Source organism: Plectropomus leopardus, chromosome 3 (genome assembly GCF_008729295.1).
Source record: "Plectropomus leopardus isolate mb chromosome 3, YSFRI_Pleo_2.0, whole genome shotgun sequence".
Taxonomy (NCBI): Eukaryota; Metazoa; Chordata; class Actinopteri; order Perciformes; family Serranidae; genus Plectropomus; species Plectropomus leopardus.
The window spans coordinates 29,668,289-29,683,629 of NC_056465.1; the positions used below are offsets into that span (position 1 = coordinate 29,668,289).

The following is a 15,341-nucleotide window of genomic DNA, read 5'->3' on the forward strand; positions in this document are numbered from 1 at the left end:
TATTTGCATTATTTGATCATTGATTTTATATTGTATTCTATATAAGCTATGCAGAATTTAATTGCTTTCAGATGTTCATTGTTGAGCCAAAACTAGTAATGTAGGCTATTATTATTAGATATTACATTATTCACTTGATAAGGCAGGAGGAACCGCTGATTGGTTCAGTATAATGCTGGGAACAAATAAGTAAACCTTCAAATTCCTTCTAGACAGTCAACTTCTCCCTGCAGCTTAATAAAAACATTTTGGACTTTAAGTTGAGACCATTCTGGACAGAATAAACCTAAACTGAACATATTTATCTGATACTGCGAAGAACCTTTTTTTTTAAAATCCTGTTTGTGTTTGGTTGACTTCATTGTGTGGACATACTGTACCTAAGAGTGTAAATAAGTAAACTGTAAAAATAATCTTTGTCCTGAGACTTTTAAACAGACCTTAAATTCAAATGTCCATTTGTCTTCTAACCAAACTGTTGGGCCTTGTTTTTCTGAAGACACCATGTTTTTTCCCTGTTGTGTGTAGAACCACATTTATATGGATCAGGTTTTATACTGCAGTGCATGGTGCTAAATATCTAAAAACACACATGAAATATCATGACTCAGTGTGAATACTTGTTAGTCAGATGTCACTGAAAACTCAGAATCAGGTTTATTGCCAAGTAATAACAAGGCATTTGCCTAATGTTTGAAGCATATAAAGTTATGAGGAGAATATGAAAATAAAGGCAAGGTATTGAAAAGTCAAAAACAAAAATTGCAAGAGAAATACGAGAAAGATAGCCCACTATTAAAATACTTCAACAATAATATGTACAACATAACTGTTTTAGAGGGAGAGAGCTGCAGGTTTGTACAGGATGTGCAGAGATATTGATCAGAGGATGTACAAAAACTTAACTTAATGATGAGCTGTGGTGGAATTTAACATTTACTCAAGTATTGTATTGAGTACTAATTTGTGGTACATTTACATTAGTATTTAAATATCATGGCACTTTATATTTCTACTACACCTCAGAGGGAATAATTTTGATATTAAGATTTTTTGCACATGAGCCAAAAATATATAAGTGCAGCTGAAATTAATAAGAAAATGAATTGGCAAATATTTTGCTAATTGTTTATGTTATGTTGTATATGTTATTTACATATAAATTGATTTTATAGCTTCTGCTTTAAGAACTATCACTTTAATATCCTAGTTAAATAAATGTTCCTGACAGACTTCTAAGTAACAATTTAAATGCAAGATTTCTACCAGTGACAGAGTACTTTTACAGGAGTAGTTTTACTGAAGTAAAGGATTTAAATACTTGTAGTACTAATAGTCTGAGATGTGTGTTACTGTTACGCTTAGAAACAGATGTCTATTGTTAGTGTTGGTAAGAATACTTTTGTAATATAGCAGGTTACAGATTTGTTACTACCCTGTTAAAAATGTAACTTAATTAAAACTATTTTAATCAAAGTAATGCAACTTATTACATTTGGTTACCTTTTTATTATTTTCAAACAAATGTGTTTTAAACAATGCAATAATGCAGACAAATGTATAATATGCTATGCCAAAAGATGGCATTCCTGCATTTTTTTTTTTAAAAAAACAAACTTTTATTTAAGATAATATATGATGGTATGGTGACAGAGCTCAGGCCATTAAGGCACTTTGCAAAATACACAAATAAACAAATAAAAGTCCTTTAATAAAGCAAGATGTGTAAGTAATAATGTAAAGATGTGTAAGGTTGTAAAATTATGACTTTTTTCATGTTTAAATGTAGCAAAGTATGCAACAATAACGTTTTTGTTCTCTTTTATATCATAGTGATATAAAAAATAATGAACCCTATACAGGTCAATATTTCAGTTTTTATCTCTCATTTGGTTTTGTAAATATGTTTTATTGATTTTTAAAACTCTTTATCCTACAAAAAAAGGCCATATAAGACCTAAAAAATACATATTTACATGTAACCTTCTTGTAATCACCAACAATGTGATACGTTTAATAAACATATTTCTTTTTAGTAACTGTAATTGATAACAGTTATTTTGTAACTTAATTATATGTAACTTATTACTCCCCAACACTGTCTTTTTTGTTATTAATTACTACATAACATGTTCAGCTTATCTCAGCTCATCTCCCTGTTCAGTTGTTACACATCAGATGCAAACAGATGCACCTGCCACCTCCATTACAAGTTAATAAAGGTTTTATGTGCAAATAAAACAGCAGCGATGGAACAGTTGAGCCCGATTTAATTTAAAACCGACAAACTGTTGTAGTTAAAAGTTATAAACTATCATTTTTTTAATCTGAGGAATCAAAACAAGAGTGTATGAGAGCACCCATGCTTGTCTTTACAGGAGCTAGCAAGGGTAGCATTACTAGAAAGACTGGAATTATGGGTAGTGTAGTCTCTTATTGAGCTATTCCTTAACATCTCTCCCTGAAAAAAACTACACGCCCCACCCGCGCCAACATCAAGGTCCCGGATGTCTATCGCGCCGGAAGAGAAGAAGGTCCTTTTCCCAGCCATCTTGTGGCTTCATCTAGCGAAGTGTTCGCACCAAGCCTCGTAGAATCGGAGGAAAATCCTGCTGAAGGGGCGCCATCATGCCCGGACAATTGCAAGAAGGTTTTGGCTGTGCCATAACCAATCGGTTCGACCAGTTATTTGACGATGAGTCGGATCCGTTTGAGCTGCTGAAGCAAGCCGAAGTGAAGAAGAAGGAGGCTGCTGCTCCCGGTGCCGCCAAGACGGCAGCGCAGGCTGCCAAGCAGCCGAAAAAAGAGTCCCAAAAAGACAGAAAGGCCCCACTGACTGACAAGAAGGAGGAGACCCAGGCACCGGTGCCACTCAAGAAAGATGGTGAGATCAATTTAACGCTTTTTACGTCTGAATTAGTCAAGCAGCAGGTGAAATATTTAGGCTAACAGTTGCTTGCTTGCTAGCTGGTTCATAAGCCCCCGTGACATGAGGTCCGCATGGCTGCTTTTGTGCTGCTGCTGGCTGTCATTTTCTGGAAAGGTGACATTTATTCAAAAGTGTTAACGCACTGGGACTCAACCGATTCAGTGTGTAACAGTTTGCAACTTGTTTTGGCCTGTCCCCCACCCCCATCGGCCTGGTTGAACAGGCTGAACCCGAAAGCCCGCTAGGTCCAAATACAGAAAATGGCCTTAAGGAGTTTTAATGCTAATAATCCCAAAAAGTTGTAACTGTCAGGAAGCCCACTTGTTGCATATTTTACCCAGAACTGTCCGGAAGTACATCGTTTAAACTGATTTTTAAAACGATTTTTAACATTACACGAGTGGTTTTGTTAATGGATCCGCGTGAGATTATAACCTGTTAATGTGTGAAAAGGAGTAAACACGTTTTGGGACGGTGGTGGATTTGCAGGTGTATTTGTCAAACATTTGGAGCAGCTCTGCTCTCATGGTGATACACCTCGTGGTTGAAGTGTGGGGCGTGTTAAAGCACAGCCTCCAAACTGCCACTTCCCATTGGCGCAAAATACATGCTCAGTACATGTGATCGACCGGCCTCAGATCACTCATTTCCTATTTATGCTGAACCAGATAAAATCACTTTTGATTGTCATAATACAAAATGTATCGCGTATACTCAAAAAAATAACTCGAAGTGTATATTTTGGAGTTGCAGTATGTCTTTATTTACCTCGGTTTAATAAGTAATATTGCAGAATTGAAGCAGTTAGTTGGCCATTATCATGCAACTCTGCCAAGCGTGCTCATATCTGTTTGCTTGAGAGAAGATGAGACAGGTGCGCCGACTGGTGCACCCAGCTGCTGCCCTGTAGTGTGTCTATTTTGGTAGCTGACATGGGTGGGACTTGTTGTGTCATACTGGGCCAGCAGCAGTCTATCATGTATGTGCCGTGCAGTGTTAAAAATGATGTGGACGTAATTTCCAATGTCAGTGATCAGGTGATTTAACCCTCTAAAACCTGGGAAAATTGGTTTGATTTCTTTGAAAAATATGTAAAGAAAGCAATGAACCACTTGAGAAGAAATAATATAAAAATTAAAAAAAATAAAATAAAAAATCTTAAAATAAGCAAAAAAAAAACCTCCCACCAGCAACCAAAAAATGGGAAAGTAAATAACAAAAACAAGGAAATTACATTAAAAAAAGGGTTTAAAATTATAATTCCTTAAAATAATTTTAAATATAATTTTGATGATTTTTAATAAACTTCATCTTAAGAAAAAAATTCTCTAGCTTTTTAGCTTTTTCTAAATCAATCATTTCTTGGGCATTGCAGGGCATTTTCTTTTCAAAATGCTCAGTGTGTTTTCCAAAGACATCAAAGCAATTATCTCAATGTTCAAAGGTTTAAGTACTTGGGAAAAGTGTTGTCAATCCAAGTTTCGAAGGGTTAACGGATCACAACACTTTTCAGTCAGACTAGAAATCTTTCGTAATGTAAAATTAGTCACCTCTGCTAAGTTTTGTTGATAGTTTTTTGTGCACTCACTGTTGTAGTAATGGCATTATGCTGCAGACAGAATATAGTTGCACAGTTTTTTAAGTGCATCATTCAAGCTGCTTTAGTTCTTTAATTCTTCACTTTAATTGGAATCATTTGCTCCATTTAAACGGAACAATCGCCTCCTCTTCTTTCTCTCGTCTGGGGCTCCGCAGTGGGTCCCGATCTGTCACTGCTATTGGTCCTCTAATCCTCCTGTTGTGGTCAATCCTAGGTGCCGGCATGAGGAGAATGGGCCGCAAGCCGGAGGGCGATGGCTCCAGACCCCAGGGCGGCCAGGGAGAGGGGCGCCCCCCTACAGACAGACGGCCCATGGACAGGCGGCCACCGCGGCGCTTTGAGAGGCCTGCTGGTGACGCTGGCGAGAAGCCCGAGGGAGGCGAATTCTCTGTGGAAAAGTGAGTACATATTCAAATCAAAATATTTTCTTTTCTTCTTTTTTTTTTTTTTTAAATAGCAACAGTGTGTGAAAATAGGAAAAAAAATAAAAATAAGGCCTTATTTGGTATTAAAATGTCTTAAATCACTTGTACAAAAGTCTTACAAATGCTAAAACATGTGAGTTTGATTTTCTGAATCTTTTTCCTCAGAAGTTCTTTCGAAATCTTATATTTGGTGACATCCGTTTTTTTAAATGAATTTATTATTATTTAAAATAAACAATTTCCTCTCGTATTAATGTCACCAGATGAGGATAATTGAACCAACTTGTCTCATATTTTGTGCCTGGTTGGGATGCTCAGAGTAAAGGATTCTGTCTCCTCTCTAGCTTCACTGTACTCTGGACAACAAGGAGAAGTGCAAAATCAACCAAATTTGTTTTTTTAAACCAAGATTTCTCAGCATTGTTCAATCCACTACAAGTCAATGCATATGAGGTTTAATGTATTTTATGCAAAACATTTTTCAAACTCAGCACAATAGGAATTGAGGCAGAGTAAGAAACACAAAATTGCAAAGAAAGCTTTCTCACAATGGCCAGATATTTTCCAGCTCTGCTCTATACGTCTCTGTCATGACATGAAATAAACTTTTGGGCAAAGTTTTCCCAAACCTGAAGTGATGTTGGTTCTTAAATTTCAGTCCAAGTGGTGTGGAATCAGTCTTAAATCTAACTTCAGCTATGGAAACCTTTTTACATGGCGATTTCTCGCTCCGAATGGGGCAACATCAGTAATCATTGGGGGTGGGGCACAAACAGCAACTGTTGAAGGCGCTGGTGACAATGATAACACTTTGAAGAGTTTTGCCCAAACTACTTTAGGCGCACACACCTCTTTATCCTTATCACTTTACTTCTGCAAAGTTGCTACAGAAAGTGAAATATTCTAATGGAGATTCTGACCAACTTCAAACATCAGTCACCTCAGGCTAAACTAAATGTAGATTTAATTTAACTAATCTGAATTAACTAAATAAATGTTCTAATTTTCAGACAGCCATTGTCATTCTTTGGTATTCTTGCTCTTCACAAAAAAACCTTTGCAAATCAAAATAGATGACCTACTCTAGAGTAGTGTTTGAAGAGGATTTGACCATGTGGTTTGTCCTTCTGTAGACCCGTTGGTGACAGGCCGATGAGAGGACGGGGCGGCGGCAGAGGCGGCCGTGGAGGAAGAGGCCGTGGCATGGGTCGCAACGATGGCTTTGACTCCCGAGGAAAACGTGAATTTGACAGACACAGTGGCAGTGACAAATCGTAAGTATTTTTCCACATCTTACGTGGCGTTGAAATAAATGACATATGAATTTACACCAGGTCTGTCGGGCACTTTGCTGTGTTGTTTTCATGCAGTAATTGTGTCACGATCCTGGCTAAAGCTTATGTTCTTTCAGTAGTCTGAAAGGTGAGGAGAAGCGTGGTGGAAGTGGATCTCACAACTGGGGCACCGTCAAGGATGAACTAAAGTAAGTTCTTACACATGCAACATAACATGAACTTTGCATTTTGCATGCGTATATATATTCCCTTTATGTATGAAAATAGATGCATTCATTTCAAACGCAAGTGCATGAACGCAGAGTCTGAACAGAGATTTCCGCCTTTATTCCTACCTAACGTTTAGCATAAATGTGCCCTTACAGAACACTTTGATAGTGTTTTAAATATTTCTCTTTTGGAGATGCATAGTTTGGAGGATTAAGTTGGGGATCAATTAATAAATCAACAATTAATTTAGATTATTGGTAACACTTTCTATGAAGTCCACATCTATGATGCATTATGACAGCATTCAAAGTGACGGCCTTCAAACCTTCAATATTTGAAGCCATGATCCTCTCCTCTGCTGATCGATACCAAACACTCGTGAGAAAACCAAATAATTCCTTGGCAGACCGTAACTGAATAAAACAGTATTAATCACATTTAACAAACATAATGAATATGTGTAAAAATAAGTGAGCGTAGCACTACAGTGTAAAAACACTCTGATACAATTAAAGGTTACTCAAAATCCTATTTGAGTAAAGGTATACAAGTACTAGCATCAAAATATAACAAAGTATGATAGTACTTTAATATGACCAAAGGTCTATAAAACAAAGCCTATAATTAGAAAATCACAATTTGCATTAATACAGAACAACCTAGCATATGCAAACACGGGTGTTTATAGGAGGGATAATCGAGGTACAGATAAAGGAGATGCACATCGAAATGCACGTCTGTATTAAGAGTCTCCCTTCAGTGTGTGGCATGCTGCTGGCAGAGGGTTACGAAAGGTCATAACCCTCCACAGACACACACAGACACACGCACGCACAGGCACAGCTTGTGTTTGTGAGTTTGGCCTCTAAATCGGCTTGTAAGCAAAGATCTGTAGGTATGAGATCACCGCACAACATTTCAAAGTACATTTTACTTTGAATACGAAAATCAGTTGTGTGGTCCTCTCTTACAGTCTGCAGATGTGCGGGTATGTCACGCGTTGGTTGCGTAAATTGTCCGTTTCTGAAATATCTGCCCAGAATTGTACGTTCAACAGGGCAGTCAGACCCCGAAGGTCATCTAAGGGATCTCCAAGAGAAGTTTCCATTTCGTTTAGGCATCTTTTTATCAGGAATCCTCATCATACACTACAGTAGTATAGGCGAGTCTTGGCATACTTGAGTATTCAGATTTTGTCAGTATTGATTCTGCACATTGATTCCAAATCGCATCGTTTCCTGGTTTAGAGTCGTGTCAAAGTATTTGAGTAAGAGAATAAATCAAAATACACTCACTTATTACTTTATGAGGTACTAAAATGATTGCAAAGGTCCTGCAATATTTCCTTCCTTCATTCGGGTTATAATACATTTTTGTTGAACCTGTTTTAGAGAGGTGTTGATACTGTGATACTGTTACTAATTATGAGTTGAAAGTCATAGATATAAATGGGGTGGGCTAAATTTTTGATGTTAAAATAACCTTTCACATGAAAAACTTGTTTTAATAAATAACTGCCTCCATAGTCTTTTTGCTCATACAGAATAGTTTTCTCTCCAGTATCTATTTTATATTTCTGTGAAAACATCAACACATTTCTCCTTTAAACATTAATTATTCAGGTTTAACGTTACAGTTTACCTGTGCTCAGTACTAATTGTAAGGGAAGAGAGCATGAATGCATCATAATGTATTTCAGTGCAGCAGCAGATGGCTCCGGCCGCCGACTTTACTGCGTCTTTTTGTCCTGGGGAAGATGTCTGTCCTGAACACGTTTTCTCTGTTGTGAGCCCGACTTTTTAGGAAAGAGCAGAATGGAAAAACATCAGCCAATGCCATCGGTGAATGTCACATTATTTGCCGAAAGGCCTGTGGCTGATTAATGGGTGCATCCCAAATATTTGCGCTGTCATAAATACAGCGTTTTTAACACAGCAGTAAAACTACTAATATTACGTCGTATACCAAGTTGCCGTGCATGGAAATGGCAACAAGACGCTTGGTTCTTAATACCAAACCTTATGAGCTTTGCTTTTCACCGTAGCGAGCTCGACCAATCAAACGTCACTGAAGAGAACCCTGAAGGAGAAGAGCACCCACCTGCTGACTCTGAGAACAAGTAAGTTGTTTTTTGTCTTAACGAATAATCGTGAAGAGATTTTGCTGTAATTAATAAAAGATTCATGACTTAGAATTTGTGTAGTAAAGTCACTAGTGTTTCACCAAACTGGATTTATATGAAACATTAATGTTGTGACACTGTGTGTGTGTGTGTGTGTGTGTGTGTGTGTGTGTGTGTGTGTGTGTGTGTGTGTGTGTGTGTGTTGAAGGGAGAATGAGGTTGAGGAAGTAAAGGAGGAAGGCCCCAAGGAGATGACTCTGGATGAATGGAAGGCCATGCAGGACAAGGAGCGGGCGAAGGTGGAGTTCAACATCCGTAAGGCCAATGAGGGAGCTGATTGGAACAAAGGATTTGTGCTGCACAAGTCCAAGGCAGAAGTGAGTTAAACCATGGCTTCGTATTTTACCATAAAATTCAGAGACTAGTTTGATAGACTTGATCTTGTAGACATTTAAAAATAAATGTACAAATAGGCACAAAACAGTAACACCTACAACCTGTTCCTGTTACCAAGGAAAATCCACTTCTGAGTTTTCGGTTAGTAAACTGCTTTTTGTTCACACAGATCAGGCCAAGTGTTGCATCAGTTTCCTGTGAATAACTGTGAGGTGGTCATGCTTACCACAAGAGTCACTCCCTGAATTAGCTGCTAAATGAGCGCTTGAAGGTCCCAAATAGCTTCAGGTCACATGCTCACTCCCACCACAGGACTGTGGGAGTGTTGTAGCTTCCTGACATCAGCGTCAATTAATTCGATTTTTGTTTGTTACAATATACTTAAGATGTCATGCGGAGAAAATCTCTTGAGAAATTACCAAAATTTCAGCAGTTGAAAGCAAAAGTAACATCAGTAGTCATGTATGAATAGTTTTTGTTTGCATCTGCATGTGTGGAAAACATTTGTCTCCTTCATTTTTTTGTTTTGCGCCTTTATTCAACACGTAGAACAATTCAGACTGAAACTGTTCCGTCTGCAAATGTTGACTGCTCTTACTCAGGCCAGACACAAGCTGATGGCATTTATACATGAGCTCAGACCCACACTGAGTCAGTAAGCTTTTATGATTGTTAGCAGTACTGTGTTGTTTTAATTTTTGTATCGTTTTTGCTCATTTTCCAACGCAGGATAAGAAAGATGATGTGATTGACGATGTTGAGGAACACAAGGTAAAATCTCCACTGCTGTCGCGCACTCTTGGAGCTCAAATCATACATATGAACAAAATGCCCAAAGATTTAAATATACAAAAATCAAAACTGGCTTTTTTTTTTAAATTTTAAATTCAGGTTGAGGATGAGCACCACTTCCGGAAGCCAGCCAATGACATCACGTCTCAGCTGGAGATCAATTTCGGAGACCTGGGCCGTCCAGGTCGCGGACGCGGTGGACCACGCGGTGGCCGTGGCGGTCGGGGCCGCGGTGGTGCACCTGGTGCACCTGGTGCTGGCAGGGACGACGCCACTAGGCCGGCACGTGGAGGAAGGACTGAAAAGGTAGATAATGTTTTGGGAACCATAGACGTTGAGTCATGTCTGTAGCACGCAACTACCTGCATTGAAAATATATATATATATGTTTTGTCTCACTGAAACTTCAGTTAAGGCTGCCTAAAGGTAAATAAGAGGTTAGAGTTCGGCCTGTCTGTGAGTTAAACAGTGACACTTGAATTAATTGAAAGTCATAAATAAATAATAAAAATATCAATTCCGGAAATGCCTCAGATGCTGCCCTAAAATGCAGGATCAGGTATCAGTGAGCCTATGCAGCAGTCTGATACCGTCTCATTTATTAATAAACTTAGTCCAGTGGTCGATACCCTGTTTACTGTTCATAGAAAATCTGAAAAATACTTGTCTGTAAACGTAGTTCAGATAGCCTCTGCTTTGTCTTTAGCGTCTTGGCATGGAAATGGGTTTAGAAGTATACAGCTTTATAATTTTTTTAACACAATGGAAATGGATCTGTACTTTCTGTACTGGATCTGGTATCGGGCCATAGAAGTTCAGGTATTTGAAACGTCTCTACATGTTGGGCATATATTCAGATCTTTTTTAATATTCTAACTTTTACTTAATGTTGGTTGTTGTTGATGTTAATCTTGTTTTGTTTTTTTGTTTTTTTCAGTCTTCTGTGTCGGTTCCCAACGTGGACGACCCAGAGGCCTTCCCAGCCTTGGCCTAAGGCCCAGCTGTTGTCTCTCAGGCCTTCAGGAGCCTCCTGAGCACCTCCACTACGAGGTTTGCATGTTCCTGGATCCTTCAGCAAAGTGAAATGATGGAGAAGACTGTCATTAACTATGGCACTCAACATGAGGACTGAGTTTTACCCAATAAAAAACAAAACGAAGATGGAAAAAAAAACAGAAATTAACAAAAAAAAAAAACAAAAAAAGAAAAGGACTTCTTGCTACTCTGGAGCAACTTATTGGTAGAGGTTTTGTACTTGGAAACAAAGTAGCAGGGATGTTTTCATACAGTATTTTTTTCAGAGGTTATGCATTGTCCATTGATAGATTTTTGTAATTGCTGCTTGAAAATATGCATTTCGAAGTGTAAGCATAAGAAGGGTGTCTTTAGCTTGGTGTGAAGCCATTGCTTGCTCGCTTTGAAATAAGCACTGTGGAGCTCGACCCAAGCTCATAAGCTCTGCCGCACCAGGTATTTGTGATGAAGTTACAGCTTCACTCATTGAGATTTATGGAGTTTTTTCTTTAGCACTGGGGTATTGTTTTATATTTTATACAGGAGGTCTATTCTTCTATGATCTTCGACCTGTAAATCTTAACTATTTTCATAAATTCTTTCAGAGACTGTATTTCACATGGTGCAAATAGGCCACACCTCGATCTTTGATCAGGTGTCACTGCCTACATTTGAATGCATTGATGAAATGGCGCCTAAATCTGTATTAAGGTTCTTTTGTACTGAAATGTTCTGAAGGAGGAACATTAGGTCATTTTGGAGGAACACATTGGTGAATTACTTCCTAAATTTGCGTTAATCCTGAGATATTTGTCATGTGGATTAATTTCTAGCCGAAAGTTACTTCAAGTGTTCCGACTTCGGATGTATTTGGGTTGCTATTCACCATTTAATATCTTACTTCCGGCTAATTTCATCTTTGATCACCGGCCATGTGCAAGTCAATTAATGCCTTTGTTTTTACTTTAAAGAGTGATTCGGAGAGGAAGTGTCTTTACACACTTGGCTTTGGTCTTCTTGAAGCCCTCAGACCTCCGACTGTTTACGCACTCCACTCGAGCGACCTTCCACAGATGTAAAGTCAGCCCAGCTTCAGTTTGTTTTTGCAGTCTGTTCTGTGCTGACGTTTTCCTCCACTGTTGACTTGCCCTGTAGCCTCCACAGTGGCACCACTGCATAATTGCTCTGAAAGAAATACAGTCGTTCATTGTGTGGAGCAACTGAAGTGCCCCACAAATGTGTGAATTCTAGCCCTGCTATTAGAGACCTCTGTCGGTAAATAAAGATGGTCGATAAATCTTTTGCATTGTCAATTTTTTTAATTCTACCTGTGCACAGGCAAAATTAATTCATTTACAAATGAGCAGGTTTGCTTTTTGTTTTTTTCTTTGGGCTTTTCTCTTTATTTTACAGTGCAGCTAGAGAGGGACATTGCGCGCATTTCAAAAAGGGCAATATTTCTTCTTAACTGTTTACATGGATAATGGGGGAGCGAAAAGAAAACGCTAACATTGCTGTTACATGCAGGCATGTATACTCTGATTAACATGCCCTAGTGTCATTCATCGTGTAAAAATGTGGAAAAGTGGAACGCTAGAGCTGCTTATGCCATTTTTCTTCTTTGTGCCAAAATAGGATTTTGTCAGTATTTTCCAGTGCTGAAGTACTTGCTGGACCGCATGAACACAGCGTCCATCTTTCATTTCTTTTACCACCTCATCAAAAAAAGGTCAGCATTGCAATATTTGCGCATATCCACAAACCTGTTGATACATGTCTTTCGATATGTTTAAAAGTAGGTGTGGGCTTTCTTTGTGGCATACATCTTTACGCCAGCCTTGCAAACTGATGTGCTGGTCTGTGTTCAGCACATCCATGCCAATGCACAGAGCTGACTGTAAACGGACAAGACGCCTTGTGTTGCAAACTGCAGTAGAAACCTCCATAGACAATGCAGTTTATACAGAAAAAAATACATAGTAAAAACTACCAGCATAGACCACGTCCTAATTAGATTATGCTACATTTGGATGATAGCCTGGTTTGGAAGATCTGAACATAATATGCAGTTTACATGACCTGTATCAAATGCAGTATATTTTAGTAATAATGCTGAATAATATTGTACTACTAGCGTGCATGTAAATGTAGTCACTGGTAAATATTCAAATACTCAGTAAATCCATTGACACTCTTCCAGACAAGTAGGCCGTACAAGAGACCAGGGAATATCACCAAACTGTCAGTGCTGACAAGTGCAGATATGAAATCACTTTATTTGCATTGACATTAAAGATGATGCTGATAACTTTTGTCAAAATAACTCAATAATTCATAATATCTTCAGATGAATACATGAGACATGGTCTGTGAAAAAAACATGTCCCTCTGGATCCTCTTGGTGGGGATTTGTAGAAATCCACCGCAGAGCTCAACCAATCAGAGCCAGGGTTGAGGCTCTACGCAGTGTTGATCACTGCTCACGCACACGCTGCGTACGCACGCTCAACCAAGCTCACTGCCATGAGCGCAGCCTTGAAAGGAGAATCATGATACAATGAAAGCACTCCAAACCGGTGAGTTAGCCTCATTTCTGTTTTATAGCTGAAAAATATTTTTAATTAATGCACTTTAACACTGTAGGTTGTATGTTGTGTTACTGTGATGTTGCTGTGGAGCTAATGTTATCTTGTTTACATGCTAAGGCTGGTTAGCATTTATTTATTGCAGAGTGGCTAAAAATATCTTCCTGAAGTTACCAACATTTTTGTCAATTTGAGTTTATTGCTGATATTTATGTAACCTCTCCTCTTTCCACAGGCCCGACATCACCACTGAGAGAAATACTGGCTTTTGCATCAGGGATCAAATCCTCCAGCACTATTTTTCAACTGATATCTTACTTTACCTTGTATATCAGTCATCTACCAAATAAAACTGAAAAGCATGTCATAAGTGACATTAGTTGTACTTACATACACTTCTCATGTATACCTTTGAGACAATACATGTCTAGTACTGACTGTAAATCTCAAGGCTGCCAATGTAGGTCTTTATATTTTTTAAAATTGGTTTAAAAAGTATTGTGATAATATAATATGGTAATGTGACGTTTGATTTATACAAGCAAAAACATTTATTTTTAGAAAAGTAATATCTAATACATTTTTTAAACAATATGGATATACAAGAGTTGGCCAAAACAACCTATTTACAGTACAGTGCTCAAGTATTTACATGCAACATGGGTAACAGAAGTAGTGTGGGTGAGGATCTGGAAATCGGTGAAGATACCAGATACTTTAGCCTGGTATGGCCACTTGTGAGGGTCGCACACTGCCATGCAACATGACAGGACTGTCCGCTGTCCCTCTTGCATCTGAAGGGTCGGCTACAGACCCCCATGTTAGGCTTAAGGCTCCCTCCGGCAAAGGCCAATGTCCTCGGGTGTCTGGTGCACACGACGACCCTGCTCCCCCCTCCACCCGCCCGTCTGCTCGTAGTATCAGTTGATTTCTTGAGCTGAGCCTAGTGTCACGCTCTCAAAATACCTGTATCAACAGAGACAACATGTCAACGAGCTTTCAAGGCGATAAATGTAAAAGAAAAGCTGCTAATTTACAAGCCTAGCTTCTATCTGGCTGTGGAAGCTAATGTGCTAACTAACATTAGCTAAACAGCAGCGCTAATGCTAACGTAGAAACACTGAAAGTTATGGGCGTCACGCAGACTGTTTATTTATAAATAGACAGCTAATTTAATAACGACCACAGCTCTAGCTACAGTATAGTCAGCAAACAGTTATATTAAAACACGCTATTTCTAGGTTTGTTTGTGTTTCGCTCTCACCGGTGTGTTAGTCATGTCCTCTCTTCGGCTGCATCGGTTGCCATAGTTACGAGTCTACGCGTGCATGACGAGGGAGGAGGAGGGACTTGTAGGCTGTTCCCATCCACATTTTCATAAATAGTCTGTCTTTCGTGAGTATTGCCAACTGGCGCAGTAATGTGCCAGCACGTATTGCTTAACGGGCCTTTTTGTGTCAAATAACTTGTAACGAGTGTTGTCCAAATGTATAAACTAATATGAATATCCATACAAATTTAGTAAGTTATGTAGTGGTGCTGTCACAAAACCAGCAGTTGCAAAGTCTGACGTTAGTGGTTCGATCCCCTGTAAAATCATTTTATACATTATAACAAAATCCATATATAATATCACAGTAAGTGTCTAAACTGTATAAATTTACAGCCAAATGATATATTAATAGAGCAGACAGATTTATCAACCAATTATATGTTGTTTATGCCATAAAATAAGGGTCATATGGCGTTAAAACGCAAAATCCACAATCAGCAGTGATGTCTGTTGAAAAGTCGACTGATATATGAGTCAGGCCGATATTCCTTGATTTCGACAGACGTCACTGCCGATACTGGTTTTACCTGTTTCTGGACCTTTTCACCTGATTTTTCAGCCAAAACTATATTTACTCAAGTTTACATGCTTAATTTGTTCTGCAATATCACAATTGGTGTCTAAACTGTATGAATATACA

General features: G+C 38.6%; 1 protein-coding gene across 2 annotated transcripts; it reads left to right on the top strand.

Moving 5' to 3' along the window:
• Window positions 1-2,520: 2,520 nt before the first annotated feature.
• On the top strand, window positions 2,521-12,085 carry serbp1a (SERPINE1 mRNA binding protein 1a). Of its 2 annotated transcripts, none has more exons than XM_042482551.1 (9): window positions 2,521-2,884; window positions 4,744-4,927; window positions 6,088-6,228; window positions 6,366-6,437; window positions 8,504-8,578; window positions 8,790-8,958; window positions 9,707-9,748; window positions 9,869-10,075; window positions 10,707-12,085. In XM_042482551.1, exons 1-9 carry the CDS (start codon window positions 2,629-2,631, stop codon window positions 10,761-10,763), a joined length of 1,203 nt encoding a protein of 400 aa, XP_042338485.1. In that variant the 5' UTR covers window positions 2,521-2,628; the 3' UTR covers window positions 10,764-12,085. The 2 variants fall into 2 exon arrangements, with proteins under 2 accessions (XP_042338485.1, XP_042338491.1); XM_042482557.1 differs by having other exon boundaries at window positions 6,369-6,437.
• Window positions 12,086-15,341: the final 3,256 nt, after the last annotated feature.